This window comes from Euprymna scolopes, chromosome 40, assembly GCF_053919585.1.
Source record: "Euprymna scolopes isolate OS-2025 chromosome 40, ASM5391958v1, whole genome shotgun sequence".
Lineage (NCBI taxonomy): Eukaryota > Metazoa > Mollusca > Cephalopoda > Sepiida > Sepiolidae > Euprymna > Euprymna scolopes.
The window spans coordinates 14,248,230-14,273,845 of NC_136521.1; the positions used below are offsets into that span (position 1 = coordinate 14,248,230).

Below are 25,616 nucleotides of genomic sequence, written 5' to 3' on the forward strand. Positions count from 1 at the left end.
GCACCTAGAGAATGAGAAGGGGAGAGAAAAAGAGAGAAAGAGATGGGTAAGTAGAGAGAGACAAAAATAAAGAGAGACAGAAAAAGTGAAGTGGGTAGAGAGAGCGAGAGAGAGCGAGAGAGCGAGAGAGAGAGAGAGAGAGAGAGAGAATATATATATATATATATATATATATATATATATATATATATATAGTGGGAGCCAGATAGAAAGAAAGAAAGAAAAGAGAGAAAGAGAAAGAAAGAGAGGGAGAGAGAATATATAGACAGATAGATTATATAGATGGATGGATGGATTAATAGATTTGATAGATAGATAGATAGATAGATAGATAGATAGATAGATAGATAGTAAGAAAAGGAGGGAGAGAAAAGGAGAAAGAAAAAAGAAAAGAATGAGAGAAAAAACGAGATAGTGAAAGTGACAGACAGGGCCGGAGAGAGAGAGAGAGAGAGAGAGAGAGAGAGAGAGAGAGAGAGAGAGAGAGAGAGAGAATGTGTCTGTGTATATAGGGGGAGGAGAAGGCTGTCATTATTTCCCAATACAAAGGATCTTTTTTGTTTTTTGCACTTAAAACTCGTTTTTTGTTTGTTTGTTCTGCTAACTGCTCGTTTCCTTTCTTTTGTTCGACTGCCATCGTCAGCCGGTGCCAATTCTGACAATCTTCCGAGTGGATTTCCGTAACCGACTGCAACTCGTGTCATCCGTTCTTTTCCAACTTTTTTTTCCTCGGAAGGGTCAACACGCTTGGCAAAACAAATAAATCCCCCAAAAAACATTCAACACAAGATATTCAACAATTAAAAAAGGTAAGAAACATTGTTATTATTATAATTCACAAATAGGGAGACCCAACGTTGCCCGGGATCAAATGAAAATCAATAAATGCTCCACACTTCTAATACTTTTATTGTCATCAAAATCGGTGAAATCGACGATTTTTCAATCAAATCGATTGATTGCTTGCTCCGGTTAGGTGTACCGTGAGGAAGCTTAACATGCCTCTGCGCAGTGATTTAGTTCACAATACACCGTAATTTACATTGCACTGTAGAGAACATACTGTGAATTTTATAAAATTATTTTTATAAAATATTTATAATATATAACTGAATTAAAGCTTAAAATGCGAAAGTCAAGAATCATAGTTCAATTGTGTTCTCAACAGAAACATTCATTTTGAATGCGTTCCTATCTTATCAAATAATCTACTGTTAATTTTATATGCTTGTGTGGTGATAAAACTTCTAGATTGGACTTGTGATGTTAGGCTGTATAAGAGTGTTAACTTTGGTCAAAATCGTTTTTGATTATCGATTTTTAATACATATCAAAGGCATTCTGATACAAAACCTCTCTAAGAACTCTGCCAGATACATAAAGTAAATTAATGTGAAATTTAAAAACAATCGGTCCAGTCATTTCAGATCCATAAGGAACTCTCTTTCTCTCTCTCTCTCTCTCACACACACACACACACACACACACACACACACACACACACACACACACACACACACACACACACACACACACAAAGTGCTTTTTATATATAAGTAAAGTAGTGTTAAGAAGATTAATTAGAATTGGGAATCAGAAAAATTGGAAATTTTCGGGGTATCAGGATCAGAAAAAATTATTCTTATTTTCCGATACCAAAAACGATTCCTCCAATTATCTTTCTTTAATTTTATTTTTTTAATTTTTTTTTTTTTACACAGTGATCACCACTTATCAAGGCCCGGAAGCCACTCAGGGATAAGGGTTATTGCAAGTACATTACGTTAGTGTGGAGATTTGATGAAGTGTTTACTTAAGGGGGCGGTTCATTAGGAATTTGTTAACGTTGGACTTGAACACATCCAAGTTGTAGTCCGGTGGGAAGCAGGCAGACGGAACAGAGTTCCACAGGCGTGCAGTTTTAAGAAAGAAGCTTTGTTCATGGAATCCGCGTTTTGATTTAGGCACAGATATAGAGTGGGGGAAATTTTTCACAGTGGATTCAGCTAGACGGGTGTTTTTCGTGAAAGATTGGCGAGGGGGGACCAGAGATTATAGTTCAGACGAGCACCTGCCATGGAAATAACGATAAAACAAGGATAGGCTCGCAACGTCTCTTCTGTGGGAGAGAGGTTGCAGGGTAGAGAAAAGGGCATCCCCCACTAAGCCACAAAGTCTATTTTGTACTCTGTCAAGGCAGGATAGGCTGTTTTTAGCAGCTCCTGCCCAGATATGGCAACAGTATTCCATCATTTTAAAACAAAATCTTCCACTGCTGGTAATGTTAATAAAATAATAAAAAGTTATTACATTTTATACAATTTTTATCCTCACAAGTTTATTTTTAGGCCTGAAAAAATATCTGCACATTTAACACGTGTGTTTTATGATAATCAGGAAAAACAACAACTGTATAGTTAAATATTTAGAAATTTATAAATAATCGGAATTGGTATCAGTAATTGTATTGGAATCGAAAAAGTATTGGAATCGTCCCATCACTAAAGTAAAGATTAAGATTATAGCCTTTAATCATTTTCCAAGAACTACTCATCTGTGAAACACAATATCATGGGGGTGCTTCCTAGCTGACTACAACATGGTCGTTTTCAAGTCTAATGTTAACAAATTCTTGTTGAGCCACCTTATTTAATAATCTAATCCTAACTGGTCGTCAATCATTGTTACTAATACTGATGTTATTTTATTGTCCCCTGGTAAACTCATTAATCCTTGTCCTCGAGTGACCAATGGGCCTTGATAAGCATTGACTCATTAGTATGTAAAAAAAAAAAAAAAGAAAGAAATGAATACCCTCATCAGAAAAATCGGAAATTTTTGTGGTATCGAGATCAGTATCGAAACCAGAAAAAATTAAAAAGAAAGAACGTTGACCACGAAAAATAAATGATATTTTACTTTTTTAGGCGATTACGTGTGAATACCCTGGAAAAGTTGGTGGTAAAACAAAAACAAAAAAAAAAACACAATTATTTTAGAATTTAAAGTGGGCTCCAAGTTTTCAGTGTGTTCACACGTAATTACCTAAAAAAGTAGAATCTAATTTCATAGTGCACGTGTGTGTGTGTGTGTGTGTTTGTGAGGGGATTATGCTGAAAGTCTTCATTTACAATAATAACTTAAAAAGTAATAAATACTTCAATATTGTTTTTGTAGATTAACATCCTCAGCTATCCCCTCCTCCATTCTTGCTGAAAATGAGATTTTACATTTTTTTTTAATGATTACGTATGAACACCCTCAAAAACTTGGCAAACAGTAAAAAACAAACAAATAAACAAAAAAAAACAAAACAATTATTTTAGAAGTTAGTGTTGGGGATCAGTTTCATTATGTGAAATTAACATAAATGACCCCCCACACGTGTAATGCAATTAACTAAATTATTTTACCACTAAGTTAGTGGTAAAATAATTTAGTTAATTGCCCTACAAGGGGAGATCATTTTATGTTATGTCACTCAAACTTGGGGTTAGTCACTAACCCCAAGTCTGAGTGCCATGGACGTGAAGCCACAAAAACGTAGACCATCCTCCCCTTAAAAAGAAAAAAGGGTACCAATTAAATGCATTTTTTGTTCTTTTACAAAGAAATCACCACTTATCAAGGCCCAGAGGCCACTCAAGGATAAGGGTTATAGAGTGTACAGTAGTCAAAGAGATAATATCAAAGTAATCGTTAGAAGTGTAAATTTGGTAAATTGGATTGCATAAGGGGAACGGCTCATCAAGAACTTGTTTAGGTAATTTGACGTCAAACTGCCATGAAAGAAAAAAAAGAAAAAGAAAAAGAAAAAAGAAGAAAAGAAAGAGAAAAAAGAAAAGAAAAAAGAAAGAAAAGGAAAAAAGAAAAAAAGAAAAAATAAGCCGAACGAACAACAAAACGAAAAGGGGTAATTTAGTGTGTTGGCATAAAATATACAACTTGATCTTCAGATGAGATCATATTTTATTCAATAAAACCGTTTTTTTTCTTTCTTTTTATAAAGGAGTCACCACTTATCAAGGCCGAGAGGCCACTGGAGGATAAGGGTTAATAAGTGTACAGTGGTCAATGAGACAGTGACGTAGTAATTGTTAGTGGAAAATTGGTAAATTGGATTACTTAAGGGGAACGGCTCATCAAGAACTTGTTTACATTTGACTTGAAGACGACCATATTATAGTCAGCCGAAAAGCAGGCAAATGGAAGAGAGTTCCACAGGTGTGCAGTTCTAAGAAAAAAGCTTTGTTCATGAAATATATGTTTAGGCACGGATAAAGAGTGGGGGAAGTGTTTTCAGCTAGACGAGTATTTCTCATGAAAGTTTGGTGAGGGGGGACCATAGATTGGAGCTCAGACGTGCACTTGCCATAAAAATAACGATAAAGCAGAGACAGGCTCACAACGTCTCTTCTGTGGGAAAGAGGTTACAGGGAAGAGAAAAGGGCATCCCCTATTAGGCTATGAAGTCTATTTTGTCAAGGCAGGATAAGGTCTTTCTAGCAGTTCCTGCCCAGATGTGGCAACAGTACTCCATCCTTACAAAATTTTATTTTTTACAGAGAGTATGCTGGAGGGACCTATGAAAATTCTACAGCAGCATCTTTCATATGTAATATATTGCTTCTGTGAATGGAGACTGCGATATTATTGTAGCCTTTTGTTAAAACTGTAGAAGTATTTATCTAAGTAATCATGTTAATTTAGTGTCAGAGTATATCTGGTTATTACGGTTTATCTCCAACATCCTTATAACATCCTATGACATATTTCCATTGTATGGATGTTCGGCGCAAACAGAAACCCCACTATATCATTATACCATCTTTAGACAGAACAGATACTACCCTTGGGTCCTAACCAGAAGACCAAGAAGGTATATTTTAGTTTTACATACGACCCAAAAACAAGATTAATTTTTTATTTAATTTTTTTTTTTTTTTTACATTATGTCTTAGGTGATCGGGAGATCCTATTTAATAAAAAGGAGAATAGAAGATGATAACATGCTATGAACATTAAATTAGCGTATCTATTTACTAATAGTTTAATATTTGTAGTATGTTATCACCTTCTATCCCCCTTTTTAATAAATAGGATCTCCTAATCGAATAATTTATAATCTGGAAACTGTGACACACATACATTAAAGATACTACAGTATTAATATATAGACTAGACATTGACTGGCGATAGCTTATCGATTTGAAAAAATGGTTTATTGGGTATTTATGAATATTCCATTTTTATACTAATGGAATTCAGTATAATAATGGTTAGTGTGATTTGGAATAGTTTATTTTTATTTTAAGGGATGGTCAGGATGATAAAGGTCGAAGTGAAATACCATAATAATATATTGATTATTAAATTAAACATAACAAAAACAAAAATATCTACCTCATTTGGGAATCTTAAGTAGGACGACCCCTGGTGTGAATGTGGTATTATGGTGACCAAGAACTCTAGCTAGGAATATCTTAGACAACTTAAAATTACAGTGAAAGTATGTCCATAGACCCCCCTCTCCACTCTTTTGATTGGCCTTGTGCCTAATTTTGTTTTGTTAACTTCTGTTTTCGAAATAAAATATATAAATCAAAGTTTTTTTCTTCTTTTTTTCTTTTAAAAAAGGTTTATTGACTTGTTTTTTGTTGTATTTGTTTAGTAGGTGGGGTGGAGGGCTGATCAGGCATTTTTGTATGCCAGAATGATTTTATTTCATGAAAATTGCTCCAGACAAGGCATGAAGTCACTTTACTTAAGAAGCTAAAAAAATAGAAGATGATTATTACAAATACAGGAGATGGTTACTGAACTTGTTATAATAATGTTTAGTGAACAATGCTATAAGTAGGGGGAAAAAAGTAAGCAAAAAAAAAGTTCGGGTTTGTATTACTGTACACATAGATTTGAAAAAGTTGTCAAAAAACAAATATATAACAAATAAATGTTATCAAAGGCAAGATAAGTATCTTTTCTACCTAACTGTATATTTTATTCAATGTAACATGTTTATTCAGCTCGAAAAACATACAGTGTTTACCAATGTATTGGAAAATTCAAAATCGCGCCTGACTCTCTCTTTAACACGGTAAGTTTGTGAAAAGGTGTTATAAATAAAAAACTAGATAAAATACTATTAAAAGCCCACTGAATATATGTCAACCTATATATATTGAACGAGTTTCTAACAGTGTTTTGTCTAGCTTTTTATTTATAACACCTTTTCCTAAACTTACCGTGTTAAAGAGAGAGTCAGGCGCCATTTTGAATTTTCAAATACATCGGTAAACTATGTATATTTTTCGAGCTGAATAAACATGTTACATTGAATAGAAACATGAAAAATATATCCAGTTTAGTAGAAAAGTAACTTATCTTGCCTTTGATAACATTTATTTGTTATATATCTGTTCTTTGACAACTTTTTCGAATCTATGTGTATAGTAATACAAGCCTACAATTCTTAGAAATAATAGGAAACTGTATTATAACAAGATATTAAAACAATGAATTGGTGAAGACCAGTAAGTCAAACGAGCTGGAACAAAGGAAGCAGGGAATAGAGTAGGGAGTTCTAAACAACAAATGACATATAGAAAAGGTTGAGAATTGCAACAGTGCAGAGAGAAGAAATGGTGGACGAATCACTTTTTAAAAAAAAAAAATTTCTTATCAGTTTGTTTAAGCTGGGGATGAGGCATCCTACTGAATGCCAGACATTCATCCGCTATCTCATATATTTCAACTGAGAGATCTTTTTAAGATTCTAACAGCTCTATTCAAGTGCTATTGTTTGAATCTCTCTTGCACTTGGTTCATTGAGTATATTTGCCAGGTAGTTTTTGAAAGTTTTTTTTATGAGTCCAGTTGCTCCTATAATTACTGGAATGATGGAGATCTTCCTTAGATTCCAGTTTCTTTTCCTGTTCCTTTCAAATTATACACTTCTGAATCCTCAAATGAGTGCTGACTTTTCAAACCAGATCTTTCGACCTTCTATCGCATCAGGTGGGAGGGGAGTAAATACTAGCTAAGAATCTATTTCGATGTGAGTTCCAAAAAGCTTCGGGGGGGGGGGGGTTCACACATACTTGTGCTTGGTTCCTCCTTTAAAGGAACTAATGCGTGTCTATCTTTCTCCCATGGTGGAAAGATGTGACTCGAGATGGGAAAAGTACAATTTGAAAAGTTAACACCTTAGAGGAAGCACACTCTGGGTTGCAAAAATGTCTTGGCAGCCCCATTGGCATTCTTCGGTAGGGTCACCTTAAGCGATTAGCAATCAACTAATCCCTTCTCAACTAGTGAGAAGGCAAAAGAGGACTGAGAGGGAGGACTTTCCAGAACTGCACAAGTTTAAGCTCATATCTCAATCAACAATAAAACAAGCCACTTCAACAATGATGTCGATAAGCTAAGGGGAGTAAGTGTTCATTCGAAGAGTTGTCGCCCTTATAAAGATGGCCACCGCAAAAACCTCCAGACGTTAAAAAATGGAAATCATCGTAAATGCTTAGTATTTTGTAAGTATTGAATATCGCGAACAAAAGCGTTTTATTTTTAATACTAAAAGATTAATTAATTCGACATCTTGCACTTTAATTCTGATATATATATATATTTTTTTGTAATTTATTGATTTAAAATAAAATTTTGTTTAGTGTTACTGTAACTTGACCCCGGAAATACATGTGCTTATTTTTGCCAAGATAAAAACCTCAAACTGAAACTAAAGAGTCTTTACTCTTTAGTGTTAATGTTTAATATTAATATAGCAAAACATAAACATAACTCAGATTGCTTATTTTAGAAATCATTTAGATATCGTATTTTAGATTACTTTCAATTATTTGTTATTTAATTAAATTGCTTTTTATTAAAAAAAAAAAAAGGTAAACCTTGCAGAGAATGCGCTGTTTTATGGTTGTTGTAAAAATTTAAATTTCGTTCCGTTTTAATCTTTTTTTTTTGTGCCCGAACGAAAGTAATCGAAAGAATGATATTCAACAATCTCTCTCTCTCTCCCTCTCCCTCCATATATATATATATATATATATATATATATATATATATATATATATATATATATAAAATTTTATTAAGGAAAATGAAATAATTTAATTTTTAAACAAAAAAAGTCAATTTGGTAAAATTTTTGGTATTTTTTTTTAATTTATTATTTTTTTTTTTACATAAGTCCACTCCACCTCAACTCACCGTTCACATTGAAAATGTCGACTTTTATAAGTTTTCGGGGATCAAGTAAAGATTAGATACCCCGTAGCAGACGACAAAAATAGGCGAACAATTCAAGGGGCACCGGTTGTTTTGTTCGACCATGACATTGCTGTAAACAGGTAAATAGACATATTCGGATGTTCACGAGCAAAATTAAAAAAAAAATATATTTATAAAACTTTTAAAGATTTAAAAGAAAAAATATATATTTACAAAACATTTTCTTTAATTTTCCCGTGGGATTTTGACATTAATAGGATTAAAAGTCAAGATATTTCATGCAAATACATTATGCACAAACGGCAGAACAATATCTGAGGTTTGTTATAGGCTTATTAGTTCTCAAATTCCTCGATAATCTTAGATTTCTATACTTTTTCTGCTGAGAAGTCACGGCCAAAATCGGTTAAGATCAATGGAAGTGGTAAAATATTTTCTCTCTTAAAAATTCCTCCTCCCCCTGCCACCACTTAACACCGTTTGGAGATCGTTCAAAAGGAACAGTTGAGAAGAGAACACCGGTTTGGCTTCGTAGTTTTTTCATGTCAAGTTATTTAAAATCACTAAACTAAGCTGCAGTGCTCTGTGGCGTAGTGGTTAGCGTGCTGGACAATTCACATTATATTTTCACGTTCGCGCCGACCTACCGTAGTCGTTTTTTTTTTTTTTTTTTTTTTTCCTAAACAACTGGAATGGACTTTTCTTGGTGGCCGAACTGTTAACGTTGCAGATGTTTTTTTTTGTTTTTTTTCACACTTTATTTTCCTACTTTTACTCATGACTCCGGGTTTGATCCTTCCTACTTACCTACCATAACATTTTTTAAAACTCCCCCCCCCCGTCCCGGAAACAAACACTCGGGCAACGCCGGGTACCCCCGCTAGTATTAAATATTTACAAAACTTTTAAGGATAAAAACCCCAACTTTTTCTATTTACACAAAACTTTTTGATGTAATAAAACGAACGCATTTAAACAAAATATATTTAAATAAATGAGTGTCTTTCTGAGTACGTTCTTTTTATATATTTACAGAACTTTTTATAAAACTATTAATAATATTATAAATAAATAGTACATTTTTACGACGTGCACTCCAACCTCCCTATGTTAAGAACGGCTTTCGGAATACCCCCCCCCCCAACCTCAAAAGCCGTTCTTAACATGGGGTGGTTACTGGTTGGGGTGTTTATACTACGCAGGGGCAGGTCGTAAAATAATACCAAATAAATAACCCGAGTTTATAACTGAGAATTTCGGACGATGTCAATTAAAAAATAACATAATTAAAAAAAAAAAAAAAAAAAAAATTGAAATAAAATTATTATAAGCAAACTTTTTGTGGCAGAAACAAATATAAAATAACTGACTTGTTCGGATTTTTGCGACCAAGATTAATTTTTATGTACAGTGTGTGTGTGTGTGTGTGTGTGTGTGTGTGTGTATCTCTATTCGTGCGTTTTTAATACAATTCAATATTTATTTAAAGTGCGATGTATGTATGTAGGTGGTCAGTGGAGGAGAACTCCTTCTAGACCGAGGCAATTTTTATGCATAATAAAATCACAAGTATAAACAATCGAGATTTTTAAAAATATATTTTATTCACATATCTTTTATGACTTTTATTTTTATAAAAATGAAGTGTACAAATCTTTTTATAATTTTCATTTTTATTTACCCCCCCCCAAAAAAAAACAAAAAACAAAAACTTGCTATTTGCTTACTTCTCCATAAAGACAAATTAAGTGCACGTTTAGTGTCCGAACATTTCAGTTTCTAATGTTTTGAAATTAATATAGTTCATTCTTTTTTTATTTTTTTTTATTTTTATTATAATTATAATTATTATTACTAGCGGGACCTGTGGAATTTCCACAGCAGCATTTTTCATATGTAATATATTGTTGCTGGGCATGCTGTGAGCGTTATGTTCAGCATGAATGAAGGCACAATCATATTATTATAGTTTTTTATTAAAACTGTACTGCCCCCTTACTAAAATAATAACTTTGATATATTTCCTGGGCTGATTATTTCATTACAAACACATCGGTCAATTAACTCACATTTTATCATTTTTCATAATTATTGAATATGTTACTATGTTCCACAATAATTTTTTATAATTTCAACCCACATTATCGCCCCTCCCTTTACTAAAATATTAAATTTTATATATTGTATCGGCTGATTATTTTATTTAAAAAAAAACACAACGATCAATTAACTGACATTTCATCATTTTTAATAATTCTGGGCTATGATACTAATCTTGACAATTTTTCATCATTTAAACTCACCATATATCACCTTACTAAAATAATAACTTTGATATATTGTCTAGGCTGATTATTTCATTACCAACACACACACATCAATCAACTCACATTTCATCATTTTTCGTAATTCTTGGATATGTTACTAATTTCGACAATATTTTTTTTATAATTTAAACCAGCGTTGTCGCCCAACCTTACTAAAATAATAACTTTGAAATATTATCTGGGCTTATTATTTCATTACAAACACACTAATGCATGAAATCACATTTAATCATTTTTCATAATTCTGGGATATGTTACTTATTACTACAATCATTTTTCCTAATTTTAACCCACATTATCGCCTTCCTTCTTTACTAAATAATAACTTTGATATATTTTCTAAGCTGATTATTTCCTTACAAACACACCAATCTATTAACTAATATTTCATCATTTTTTTCGTAATTCTTGGATATGTTACTAATTTCGACAATAATTTTTAATTATCTCCTTCCCCTTTACTTATATAATAACTTTGATGTATTGTCTAGGCTGATTATTTTATTATAAACACACAATTTTTCATTATCTCCTTTCTCTTTACTTATATAAGAACTTTGATATATTGTCTAGGCTGATTATTTTATTATAAACACACAAATCAATTAAATCACATTCCGTCATTTTTCGTAATTCTTGGATATATTACTAATATCGACAATAATTTTTTATAATTTAAACCATCCTCGTCGCCCTCTCTTACTGAAAAATTTCTTTGATATTTTGTCCACGCTGATTATTTCATAAAAATCACAACTATCAATTAACTCACACTTCATCATTTTTCTTAATTCTTGGATATGTTACTCATTTCGAAAATTATTTTTAGTATTTTTAACCCACATTATCAAATCCCCACTACTACAATAATAACTTTGATATATTATCTGGGATGATTATTTCATTTCAAATACACCAATTAATTAACTCACATTTCGTCATTGTTCATAATTATTGGATATGGTACTAATGTCGACACTCATTTTTCATCATTTTAATCCACATTATCGCCTCACTTACTAAAATAATAACTTTGATATATTGTTTGGTCTGATTATTTCATTGCAAACACACTAATGCATTAAATAACATATTATCACTTTTCATAATTCTTGGATATGTTACTAATTTCGACAATTATTTTTCATTATTTAAACCACCCTTATCGCCCTCTCTTACTAACATAATTACTTTGATATATTTCCTGGGCTGATTATTTTATTATAAACACACAATCTATTAACTCACATTTAATCATTGTTCATAATCCTGGATATGTTACTAATTTCGACAATTTTTATAATTAAAACCCCACATTATGCCTCTCCCTCCTACTTATATAATATATTTGATATATTGTCTGGGTTTATTATATCATTACAAACAGACCAATCAAGTAACTCACATTTCATCATTTTCCATAATTCTTGAATATGTTTCTAATTTCAACAATAATTTTCATAACTTTAACCCACTATGTCGCTCCCCCTTACTTAAATAATAACTTCGATATATTGCCTGGGCTGATTATTTCATTACAAACAAATCAATCAATTCCGGGTATTGTCATAGTATATATGTTTCATCTATCTTATCCAAATCCGGGTGACGCCACATATTCTGCTAATATATATCGTTCACCTATCTCATTCGATCCCGAGCGATGCTGGGTATTTTACTACTATATGTTTTCCACCTATCTCATTCAATACTGGGCGACGCTTTCTGATAGTATATATTTGCACATCTCATTCAATCCGGAGACTGACTTCATGTCCACCACCCCACTCTTGAAAATATACATTAAATAAAGTAATGTTTTAATTGTAAACTGTTTCAGCCATTTCCGGGACTGACTTTATATCCCCAACCCACTGCTAAAAATATACATGAAATAATGTAATGTCTAAATAGTAAACTGTTTCAGCCATTTCCGGGACCGACTTTATATCCCAAACCCACTGCTGAAAATATACATGAAATAGTGTAATGTCTAAATAGTAGACTGTTTCAGCCATTTCTGGAACTGACTTATCTCCATCCCACTGTTAAAAATATACATGAAATAAAGTAATGTATAAATCGTAAACTTTTTCAGCCATTTCCGGGACCGACTTCTTATCTCCCATCCTTCTGTTAAAAATATACATTAAATAAAGTAATGTCCAAAACATAAATGGTTGCAGCCATTTCTGGAACCGACTTCATATTTCCCACCCCAATTTTAAAAATATACATTAAATAAAGTAATGTGTAATGCGTAAACGGTTTCACCCATTTTCGGGACTGATCTAATATCCCACACCCCACTGTTAAAAATATGCATGAAATAAAGTAATGTTTAAATCGTAAACGGTTTGAGTAATTTCCGGGACTGACTTCATATCCCGTAACCCACTGCTTAAAATATACTTGAAATCAAGTAATGTTTAAATCATAAACTGTTTCAGCAGCTTTTCGAAAGTAATACATAAAAACACGGTTAGTGATTAGGCAACCATTGCTTCAAAATGAAGCAATGAGTGTAGTATCAGTTTCAGCATTCCAGTGACTTAAATCCCCCCTTTTTTGGTCTTGGTTAATGGAGGAGAAATCCTTCATTACTGATACAATTTTTAGTTTTGTTATTGACCGGAGTGCCCCTTTTGGGGAGCTGATTTCCCCCTAAATTTTTAACCGACTACATGTCCAATTCCACCCTTGTGGGGAGGCAAGTAAACAAAAAAAAATAATCAGGACGGGCATTTTCCAGGACATTTTATAATTAATCAGAAGTGACATTTCCAGGGCATTTAGTAATTAAATCAGAAATAACTTTTTCCAGGTACTTTTTTAATATTAAAACTTTGTTACATTAAACATAGTACCCATTCACAATGCCTCCCCACGGGACAGATTTAGACACCAGGGTCGTTTTTGAACGTGGAGAAAAAATTGTCTTAGTCGTAAAGGGTTTCTCTTCCACTGAGAGAGAAGAAATTGAAACGTAGCACCTGAAAAACAGATACTACACTTTGATCGTAGCCAAAAGGCCAAGAAAGACAAATCATTTTTATTAGCTTTGCCTCAACAGCGACACCAATTTTTTTTCAATTTCTTTTTCAATGGTGACAGGTTTATTTGGAATATTCCACTTTCTTTTTTTAGGGATGCACAGCATGATAACGGACGGAGCGATAAGCGTAATAATATAATGATTAGTTTTATTAAAGTTCTGTAAATATATTAAAAAACGCACTCAGAAAGACACCCATTTATTTGAATATATTTTGTTATATTTACGTTCGTTTTGTTACTTACACAAAAAGTTTTGTGCAAATAGAAAAAAAGTTTTTTTAATCCTTGAAAGTTTTGTAAATATTTGATATTAAAGAAAATGTTTTGTAAACATATACTTTCTTTTAAATCTTTAAAAGTTTTGTAAATATATTTAAAAAAAAATCTTGCTCGCGAACATTCGAATATGTCTGCTATTTGACCTGTTTACAAGTTAACAAACCACTAACGGTAATGTCAAGATCGAACAACCGGTGCCTCTTGAATTGTTCGCCTATTTTTGTCGTCTGCTACGGGGTATCTAATCTTTACTTGATCCGTTTTCGGGTATGCTTACACCTCGACCTCCCCATGTTAAGAACGGCTTTCGGAATAGACATCCTCAACTATCCCATGTTAAAAACGGCTTTCAGAATAGACACCCCAACCTTGTCAGCATACCCGAAAAACTTATAAAAGTTGACATGTCGAATGTGAACGATTGAGTTGGACGTAATGTAAAAATGTACCGAATTTAAATCCAAACAAAATTAAATTTCCGTTCCATTTTTTTACAACAATCGTAAAACAGAGCCTTCTACGCATGTTTTACCAAAAAAAAAAAAAAAAAAAAAAAAAAAAAGCTAACTTCGCGAACTTTGGCTTAAAAACGTTGAGTGGTTTTAAAATTGGTGATCGATTGATTTAGCACGTTGCATTAGAAATTATGCGCACCCTAAAAATATTTAAATATTGACTTTTTTTTTCATTTTTTTTTTTTTTTTTTTTTTTTTTAAATCTGGTAGACTAGTGTCCATTCAATAATAATAATAATCCAGGGGGAAAAATCGAAAAAAAAAAAAAACCGAAAAAAAAAAAAAATAGGGGTGAGTGGGGAGGGGAGGTAAACTCGTTCAGGTCCGCCATTAATATTTATTGAATATTATTTCCATCAGAATGAACTGAATTTATACTTTTTGTTAGCTGAAGGGAACAAGGAGACATAATTAAAAAAAAAAAAAAATACATTTACGAATTTGGATTCTTTTTTTTTTTTTTTTTTTTTTTTTTTTACGCAGTGATCACCACTTATCAAGGCCCGGAAGCCACTCAGGATAAGGGTTATTGCAAGTACATTACGTTAGTGTGGAGATTTGCTGAAGTGTTTAATTAAGGGGGCGGTTTATTAGGAATTTGTTAACATTGGACTTGAAGACATCCAAGTTGTAGTCCGGAGGGAAGCAGGCAGACGGAACAGAGTTCCACAGGCGTGCAGTTCTAAGAAAGAAGCTTTGTTCATGGAATCCGCGTTTTGATTTAGGCACAGATATAGAGTGGGGGAAATTTTTCACAGTGGATTCAGCTAGACGGGTGTTTTTCGTGAAAGATTGGCGAGGGGGGACCAGAGATTGGAGTTCAGACGAGCACCTGCCATGGAAATAACGATAAAACAAGGATTCTTATTCAGAATTCAACCTAATTAAAATAAAATGAAGACTTTTAATTTTTCCAGCTAACAAAAAAAAAATATATTTTTTACGCCCTTAAAATGTTATCCGATTACACGATAGCCAGTGAATGGGTTTTTTTTTTTATAATTTTACGTTAATTTGAAACGCGAAACTGATCCCTACTCTAAATTTTATTTTTAATAATTGATTTTTAATATATATATATATATATATATATACACAGGTAGCTGAAGGGAACAATCAAGACATTAAAAAATGAAAATATCGAAAAAAGATTATATTGCATGTATCCATTATGGAATGAAGTTCTCTGAAAAAGAATTTCACTTAATTTCAAGTAGTTTTTTTTTTTTTTAACAGCAAAAAAAACAAACAATTTGTTATGATACTGAGCAAAAGGTTCCATTTCTAGGAAGAAAAGCTAGTATTAAAGATGGGAAGGGAGTGTCGGCGTTTTAAACTGAGTTATCTCCCCGTGGCATGTTAAAAAAAAATTCAAAGATACACGCTGTCATAAAAACGCGTTTTTCTGCTGTAAAAAAAAAAAAAAAAAATACTCGATTACAAGTTAAGTGAATTTTTTTTTTGAAGATCTTCAGTCCAAAACGAATAGGTACAATATAACCTTTTTTCGATATTTTCATTTTTTAATGTGTTGATTAAACTGTACAAGTACCTATTCACATCCACATACAGTACTGTTTTGCTGTATCATATGTCATCGAAGTAACTACCTGAAGCCAGGATTGAAACTTGACCGCCTAGATGACAGTCGGCGCTACTAACTGTTACACTATTTGGCTGTTGCTATGACGGGCATGTGAATTATCAATGTTCAAACATTGTCCAAACGCCTAAGCTCGATTTGTTTACACAAAGAGCATCACTTAAAACGCTAATGCCAATTTGTTTATCACTTCCCAATATACTCAACCCAAGATAGGGAGCATTATAGTCATCCACATACAGTACTGTTTCGCTGTATCACAGCTCATCAGGGCGGCTAACACATTTCGCAATTTCTGCTTGCAGACACGAAGTCCATGATGAAGTGGATATTGCTATGTAATTGCTTCTCCACGAGAGTAATATGTGACAAGGTTGTTTTAATGTGACGGTGGGGGGGGGGAAACCATTTCCCTCAAAACTTTTTTTATTTTTTTTATTTAAAAAAAAATTTTTTTTACCATTAAAAAATATGAATGAATTTCTTTGTTTAAGAAGGAAGTACTTTTTTTTTTTTTTCGGAAAATCCTAATTTGCTTTTCTTCTTAACAATTTCTTAAAAATAGAAAGTGGAATTTCCAGGAATTTCTATTTTAAACTATGTCATAGTTTAAAATAGAAATTCCTATGTTGCTTTGACAATGCAAGGGAAGTAACTCTTAATTCATAGAATAAAGCTATTTTGCTATTTAAGTGGCCTTTACTTTCACTGTTGAAAATATTCTCCCTTCCTTCCCCCCTCTGTCTCTCATATATATATATATAATTTCATGAAATAAAATAGACGTTTTTTGTCTATTAATTCTGTTTTTGATCCTTTCCAATTTCCGAATAACAGTCTTCACTTCTAGCAGGATCTGATTGATATAATCGCTACATTTCTCATAAGTCCGAGTACTTTCCAATCCTTCTGAATTCATCGTCAGGGATAGATTAATCTAATCGGTTTTGAACAATTTATATAATTTTTTGTTATAACATGTATATTTATCTCATTGGTTAAGTATTTTAATAACTTTACAAACACTTCAGGATGTTATTGTAGTGAACTACTACTATAATGCTGCTACGGTATGCTTCCCTTATTTCTCTCTTTCTCCCTACTCTTCTACTTTTCCCTTCCTTTCTTCTCTCAACGTCACCAGAGGTTTCAGCCAATCGGAATAGAGGATTGTGTTGGAGGGAGATACAAGGAGGAAATCTGTCTCAGACATGCGGGAACAATAGAAGCATCAATAGGCGACAGACCAGTTTCCCTGGGTAAAGACTTTTATCAAAGAAATGTACCATCCTCTTTGTACCCTATATCTTGGAAACCTTTATAAAACATCATCAATCCTAAAGTCTCGTTGCACTTAATTATAACCAATGTTTTCTTTTCTACAACCGTTCTTTTTCAGGACTCTCGTTCTCTCACTAATGTCGGAGGTGCCCCAAAAAGGGGACCGACCGAAATAGTGACCCTTTTTCAAATGTCGTTAAAATTTATGGTAACTGCCATATTATTACTATTGATAAAGGTTATTTTATTAATAGTTGGTTTTTTAGATTTTATTTGTAATGTTTCTAGTATTTCAAGTTCCCATTTATTATTGGTCTCTTCAAGTATAGATGTGTTGTCAATCTTAAATCTTGAATTGGGACAAATGACAGGAATGCTGATTAGTCAATTGGTTAAATAATAGCATTATTTTCAGAATGACGCATAGTTAATTGCCTCAAAAGTGTCATGGTAGTCATACCTATGTATAGGTTTTCACCTTTACTATCGGAGACATGGTCTCTCAAAGGGCATTTGAATTCATAAACTAAGTTAGTTCTATCAAGCAACTCAGTCGAGAAATATGCTTAAGAGAAAAAATGCTGCCTAGGTATTTAATAATTATTACAGTAAATAATTGTCAGCCCGTTTAAGAAACCTGTTTCTTATCGTTGAGCACTTTCAGTTGTAATAAAGTCGGTCAACTTGGCTCATACGAGTAGATTGTCATATAATGATTAGGTCACTCTCTGACTGACGTTAAAAGCATTTATTAAGAATTAAAACTTAAATTTCAACTGTATCTCTTGCAGTCGATGGTAGCTGAATGGTTTGGGTCCTTGCTAATGAAGCCAGACATGACTTCTGTTGCCGGGGTTCGAATCTCTCGATTGGCAGTAATCGTGACACCCTGCACTGATGATTCCTGAAAAGATGAAACACTAGTGTCTCTAAGTATTTAATAATTATTATAGTTAATAATAATATATATATATATATATATATAGTCATCCACATACAGTACTGTTTCGCTGTTTCACAGCTCATCAGTGCGGCTAGACAGGCAACTACCTCAAGCCAGGATTGAAACCCGACCGTTTGTACGGCAGTCAAGGCTCCTAACCATTACGCTATTGGCGGCTGCTTGAACGAGTAGTGAGTTTGACGATGTTTTGATATCGTCCGAAATACCTCCGCTCGATTTGTTTACACAAAGAGCGTCGCTTATATGCTAATGGTAATTCGTGTTTCACATCTCAATATGCTCAACTCAAGGTGAGGAGCACTATAGTCATCCACATACAGTACTGTTTCGCTGTTTCACAGCTCATCAGTACGGCTAGACAGGCAACTACCTCAAGCCAGGATTGAAACCCGACCGTTTGTACGGCAGTCAAGGCTCCTAACCATTACGCTATTGGCGGCTGCTTGAACGAGTAGTGAGAAGAAACGGTCAAGGCAATGCAAATGAAATGTTTATCCAATACAAATACAAGCAGGAGTAAACTTCAATCTAATATAAATATTAAGGAATAAAGATTTTGAAAATTGTTTTTGGAGTATTCTGTAGAATAATAAATGTAATTGTAAATTTTAATTTACTGTTCTAATTCCTTTCTTTTCTCTTAATATATATATACTAGCAGTTCTGCCTGGCTTTGCTCGGGCCCTATGTACTGTTCATAAGGTTATGTGCATATGTATATATTAAAAAGTGTGAATATGTAAAGTAATGCCTTTCTGTATAATAGTCTTCCTTAACTACCATAGAGAAAAGACAAACAGACATTTTCATTTTTATAGATATATAGATAGACAGATTGGATGCAATATATAGTAACGATTTAAAAAGTATTTAAAAAAAAAAAAAAAGAAAAAAAGACTCATGTGCCACTACCGAGAATCGAAACCAAAACATTCAGCTCATGATTTATTTTGCCTCTGCCATCAATGACTGGGCTATGAAAACGTATTTACTGCAAGGCTAAAAATTAAAACATGAACCAATAGCTACTACCTTACGCATTCGTAATGCCAGTTTTCGACCTTCATCTGACAAATTTCATTTTTCTTAATTTTCACATTTTTGCACCGATTTTCCAGGCTAAACCCCAAATATAAAATTTTGCATGGATCCAAATACCTTATATTTGAAGTTTCATGTCTGTAGACAAAAACCTCTAGGAGGAGTTTGGTAGGCAAAATTTGTTAAACAAAAATATATATGTATACATAAATATATATGGAAACAATTTTGTGTTTACGATAAACTTTTTATGCAAATATTATGCAAGTATAAATCATGTAGAATATCTGCATGAATATAATTACACGTAATAGTTAACTAAAGATGATTATCCCATTAGAAAACCGAAGCAACTAATAGGGAATTAATTAAAATGGATGTTCAAAAGAATCTGCAAATTAGCTAGATCGTTTGCTAGTGAAGGCAATTCCACAACGAAGATATAACGAAATTGTATTTTCTTTATAAATAAATAGAAAAGAGAGTTTTTAATATGAATATCAATACACACAAAAGAAAAACAAATTTATAGGAGTAAAGATATATAGATATATTAACTGACCTGTCTGTGTGTATGAGAAACGGTTTCTACCAAACTCCTCTGTCAATTTTTGGTCTACAGACTTGAAACTTAATATATAGGGATTTGGATCTGTGGAACAAATTCAATTTGGTTTGTAGTTGGTAAAAATAGCTGCTAAGGGGGTCAAAATTGCTAAAATTAGAACTTAACAGGTGTAAGTGAACTTAAGTGCTTCTCTATGATAAAATATTACATACACTAGAGCAAGTCCTAAACCCTAATCCAGCAATCCCCCCCCCCCAATAAAAAAAAAATTTAAAACAATTACCGGTGCATAAAGTGTAATAGTACTTTCGTTGTAATCACGCAGAAAAATGTTTTTACATATGTATACAAAAAATAAAATATTTATTCATGAAGTTTATGGGAGCTTGTTATTTTTGATTAGTTTTCTATTTTTTGGAAAAATTCTAATTAGTATCCAATGAATGTTAATTTTTTGTTTCGTTCTGTTTTGTAATTGAATTGAGCTTCCTAGATGTTTCCAACTTTTGATCGGCGCTTGACATATTTTAGCAGTTAACATCGTGTGCAGGTCGAGTCTGAGCTGACATTTATGAGAAATCTGGTCCGTACCAACTTCCGGTTGGTACAATGCACTAGCACCTAATAATCAATAGAGAGTTGGCTCTATAATGATAAATACGAAACTTGCATAAATTGAAATATCATATGCAAGCATATTTTATGAGCGAGTGACGTCAGGTGGCCTGCTAATACTTAACTTTAAATACGGGTTAACATGAGCTTTTAGTTCTCTCCGATTGCGAGAATTTGGACACTGGGGTCAAAAAGTGAGATTGAGAAGTCAGTGCTCTCGAGGAGGGGTACTCTGACCTGCAAAAACTGCCTGGGCAGCCCTGCCTGCATTCCCCAGTAAGGGCACCTCAGGCGATCAGTAATAAACTAACCCCTTCTTAAACAGAGAAGGCAGAGCCTGGAAGGGTGGAGCTCCTAGAACTTCACAGAATTAAACTGCCACTGCAAAATCAACAGGGGCCGGATCATTACAGGAATGGTCTAATCTCTGTTGATTTTAGGGTCGAGGATAAAAATCCTAAATACAGGTTAATATTATCGTCGTTACTTTTGGAGCAAAGGAAAGTAGAAATCTATGATATAAATCTCACCTGTCTGTTTAAATGTATGTATGTATGTTTGTATGTCTGCCTAAAACTTTCGACAGAGGCGACAGATTTTCACTAAATCGGTATCATTTTGAAGCTCGACCCTTCAGATGACAAATATCAAAAAATTGGCCAAAAATATTAATTCCTTTACCCTCGACTGGGTAGTTTTCTATAGGGAGGGTCGGTTTTTTAGCTGACATTTTTTGCAAGTCATTCAACCCTCGCATCCACGACGTCGCATAAAACGCGTTATTTCGACCACCTGTGGTCTCACAACCACCGTAGACACATCCGTTTTTTTTTTTTTTTTTTTTCACCTCTTTTTCCTCTGGCGCGTTACGGGTTTAAGCCTGCTTACTAATCCTATTTTTTCTTTTGTTTTTTTTTTTTTTGTGCTCGCAATTTTCCTTTTTTTTTTTTGTGCTCGTACTTTGAAATCATTAACAATATCTTTTTAACATGCATTTGTTTAAACATTACATGAAAAATCAATTGACTGTTAGTTTCAGAAAGTTTTGGTATTATTGTATTTTGTATCAAATAATACTGAACATGTTGTGAAAATCTATCTATAATTAAATAACTCGAGTGTTATTTCTTCTGCCCTTCACATCAACAATTTCTTGGTTAAGTTTGACACTGTTGTCCAAACTTCCGTATACGTAACGCCCCTTCTCTCAACTGCAAACGCACTTCTGCTGATTGAACTTACTTCAAAATCCAACTTCCAAATGAACCTCCTCTCTGAAAAATTAACCCTCTTTTATCTCCAACCAGGAGCATCTCATCTGCATATCAGGTGGTAACATTGAAGGCATATAAAGAGATAAGGCAGCCATTTTTGTTTGTTTCTTCTTCATTCATTTTGTTCCACAGCCGACCTGTTGAATTACGCACACATGCTAGTTAGGTAAGTCACGTGTTTCCCTACACTATCATATACTAGTTTACCAAAAAACAGAAAAATGAGACCTGGTAAAACTTCAGTTTAGTGGCCTGCAGATAATGTGCTAAAAAATTAGATACAGGTGATAAATATTGTTTCATCCTGTTGTTTTTGTTCAATATTAGTTAATGAGGAACAATTTTGAGTTAAAATCGAGTTACTATTACGCTTGTAATCTTAAGTAAAATACACTTTAAATGTGTAAATATGCTAGAATATTCAAAATTTTAACAAAAAGGAAACGGAAGTAGTGCTTTCAACGATTATTTCAGCATATATCCAAATTTCAAGTGTGCTTTTCTTAAGATTACAAGTGTAATACGAAATTGATTTTAACTCTGAAATGGAACACGCACATCAAATCTGTTGCCAAGATCGCTGGAAAAATGGTTGAACCATTCTACTGCTCCAGTAGGTATCTCACGACTGAGACAATCCTTTATCTGTATAAGAACTAGGTACATCCTAAGATGAAGTAGTGTTGCCACATCTAGGCAGGAGCTGCTTGGCGCAACCTATCCGGTCTTAATAAGTTCAAAACCAGTTCTGACACTTAATAGGTGATGCCCTTTTCTCTTCTTTGCAACCTCTTTCCCACAGAAGAGACGTTACCAGCCTGCCTCTGCTCTATCGTTATTTTCATGACAAGTGCTCGTCTGAGCTCCAATCTATGGTCCCCCCCTTGTAAAACTTTCACAAAAAAACACTCGTCTAGCTACAACCACTATAAAAGATTTTCCCTATTCTTCCTCATCCACCATACTCTCCAGGTATCTCACCTACTGACTACCATTTTTTCAAGCATCTCGACAACTTTCTGCATGAGAAATGCTTCAAAAACCTAAGCGATATGAAAAATGCTGTCAACGACTTCATCGTCACCAGAACGTAAGATTCTTACATTACTGATATGAATACACTTGTTTTGCGTTGGCAAAAGCATGTAGATTCTGATAGTGTTAATTTTTTGTTTGAGCCGGGTATTTAGATCTGCAGCACAATTTCGATTTTTTTGCCAGCAAAAATTGCTGCTAAGGGGTCAAAATTGAAAACAAAACAGTGGCAGGAGTAGTTGACTAAACGTCTTTACATGCACAAACATAGGTTAAACAACGTTATTTTTTAACAATTTATATGCGTATGGGCGTGGCTCAGAGGCAAAAGAATGCAATTGGAGAGTTGTATGTTTCGGTTTCAATTCTGGCTGATGGCACAGTCATTTTTTTTAACTTTTGATATCACTATTATATATTAGGTACAATATAATAATTGATAAAGAATTGGCTCTATCTATATAATAATACAATAGCGTGTGTTATTTTCTGTGTCACGCTTACATCTGAGTTGTTTAATTGTTATGTACTTCCATTTCTTGTAATAAATAATTTTACCAAGAATTCTTCATAAGTTTTGGTTTCGGTTTCGATTATAGCTGATGGTACTCCAATAATCTATTTTTAAAAAATAATTTTATCAAGAATTCTTCATAAATCTTGGTTTCGATTTCGATTATAGCTGAAGGAACTAAAGTTACTTATACATATATCTATATAAGTTTGGGATTTGGTTTCGATTCAAGCCGATGAACTCAAGTCATATGGATATATTTTTTATTTTTGAAATCACAACTTTATAATATATAAAAATCGATAGAACATTAACTCTAGAATAATATATACGAAATCTGCAAGAATTAAAATATGGTATTTTAGCATACTTTGCGACTGGGCTATGACAGGCGTCCCTGCTAGCTTAGATAGATATTTTTGCAGTTTTAACAAAATAGCTACAATATTAGAGCGTCTCCATTTATGCTGAACATCCACAGAATGCCAACATCAATATATTACATATGAATGAGTTCACTGTGGAATTTCCACAGGTCTCACTAGTAATAATAAATACATAATCTGCATGAATTAAAATATATTTAATCATATCTTATGACTAGGCGGCCTGTGCGGAAAAAAATACAATTTTAAATTTGCAGCAACAAATTTTTTTTTATTTTCTTATGCGTTGACCTAAAATACAGAGTTGACAAATTTTACCCATACACCATTTTTTTTTTTCTGATTTAATTGATAGCAGGAAGTCAGGAAGTTGGAGTAAAATTCCTTATCGCCAATTTAATATAAAATACTTTTGGGTCAGGTAGCGTTTTAAGGACATATAACCAATTTTTGTTTTTAGTTAAATTTTAATTTTTTACTTATATCTGCCCTAAATGGGGCACATTGCATCCAGATGTAAGGAATTACTTTGATTTAGAGATCAAATTTATAGTAAAATACTTAATAAGGAGTTGTGAAACAAGATGTTTGTTGACATTATATTTAAATTCTTGCAGATTTGTACCCGAGGAAACAAACCCTCATAGCATTTAAGTTGACAAATCAAACTTTGATTCTGACGAGCCTATTTTTCATTTATTATTGCCGTACTGTGTTGTTTTTATGTATTTACATATAAAATTATTTTGTCAAATTTTCAAAGTCAGACCCAAGTAGCATTTAAGCTGACAAATGAAAATTTGATTCTGACGAGCCAATTTTAATTTCTTATTGTTGTACCATGTTATCTAGCATATAAATTTATCTTTTCATATTTTCGAAGTAGGATGCAAATAGTATATAAATTGATGAATCAAACATTGATTTTGACATGCCGATTTTCGTTTGTTATTGTTGTACCATATAATTTAGGTTAATCGTTACTAATACCAACATAAATTATTTTTTAATTAAATGCAATTGGGAAATTATTAAAAAAGAGCACTTATTATGCTTTACCTGTTCGTTTGTAATCAAACTGCATTAAAAATGTTAATATTTTATATCTAAAATTAAGTTTTCGCCGCCTCTCTCCAATATAAACAAAATTTTTCTGAAATATTAAAGGGTTCTTCTGCTCGGTTAATGTTGGCACATTACTTGGGGAAAAACGGTTAATTAAACTGCAGAAGCACCTGTTAAAACTATACAAGTTCTATAATTAAATACTCTCCCTTCGAAAAAAAAAAAAAGAATGAAAAACATAAAAGTATATTTTTGTAAACCGCTCGTGACAGCATTATTAGCATCCTAAATTATGAGATGAAAAAATGAACGAATCTCTTAGTAAAAAAGAGTTGTTTCCCTCAGAACAATGACAAATGATAAAACGGTGCCTTGAATAATTTGATTTGCTATAAATTTTGCTACTGTGAGTAAAATAAACCTATTATGTACTTACTTCCTGTAATGGTTGAACCCGGTTATGTATTTACTTCCTGTAATGGTTGAACCCGGTTATGTACTTACTTCCTGTAATGGATGAACCTGGGCATGTACTTACTTCCTGTAATGACTGAATGCTGGTAATTTTGATAAATGACTTTTAAACGTTTTTATTCTGATTAGACAATTTTCATTGTCATACTGTAAAATGTAGTATGTTTAATTTATCTGCAAGATGTTAGATGCAAGATCAGGTAGGTTTGAAATCAACATCAAGGAATACAAATTAAAATTGTCTTGTAACGTGGCTGTTATGTTTGAACCGTGTTTGTTACAGTTCAAACCTCGCTTGGACCCCCTCGCTGTCTGGTACCATCTCAAAGAAAGAAAGAAAGAAACAAAAATAAATGAATCCGACTCAGCTT

The 25,616-nt window shown here is 33.0% G+C and overlaps 1 protein-coding gene across 2 annotated transcripts in view; it reads left to right on the plus strand.

Moving 5' to 3' along the window:
• Positions 1–696: 696 nt before the first annotated feature.
• The window catches only part of LOC145265383 (N-acyl-phosphatidylethanolamine-hydrolyzing phospholipase D-like), a 49,735-nt gene continuing 24,815 nt past the window's right edge, over positions 697–25,616 (plus strand). Inside the window, exon 1 of one of the 2 annotated variants that reach the window (XM_080121182.1) lies at positions 697–809. Coding sequence is in view for 1 of the 2 variants with exons in the window: in XM_080121181.1 (XP_079977307.1) it covers positions 7,519–7,532 (14 nt within the window). In the remaining variant the exon portion in view is untranslated. Of the gene's footprint in view, positions 810–7,416; positions 7,533–25,616 lie in introns of those variants that run through there. The other variant, XM_080121181.1, reaches the window with a different exon arrangement.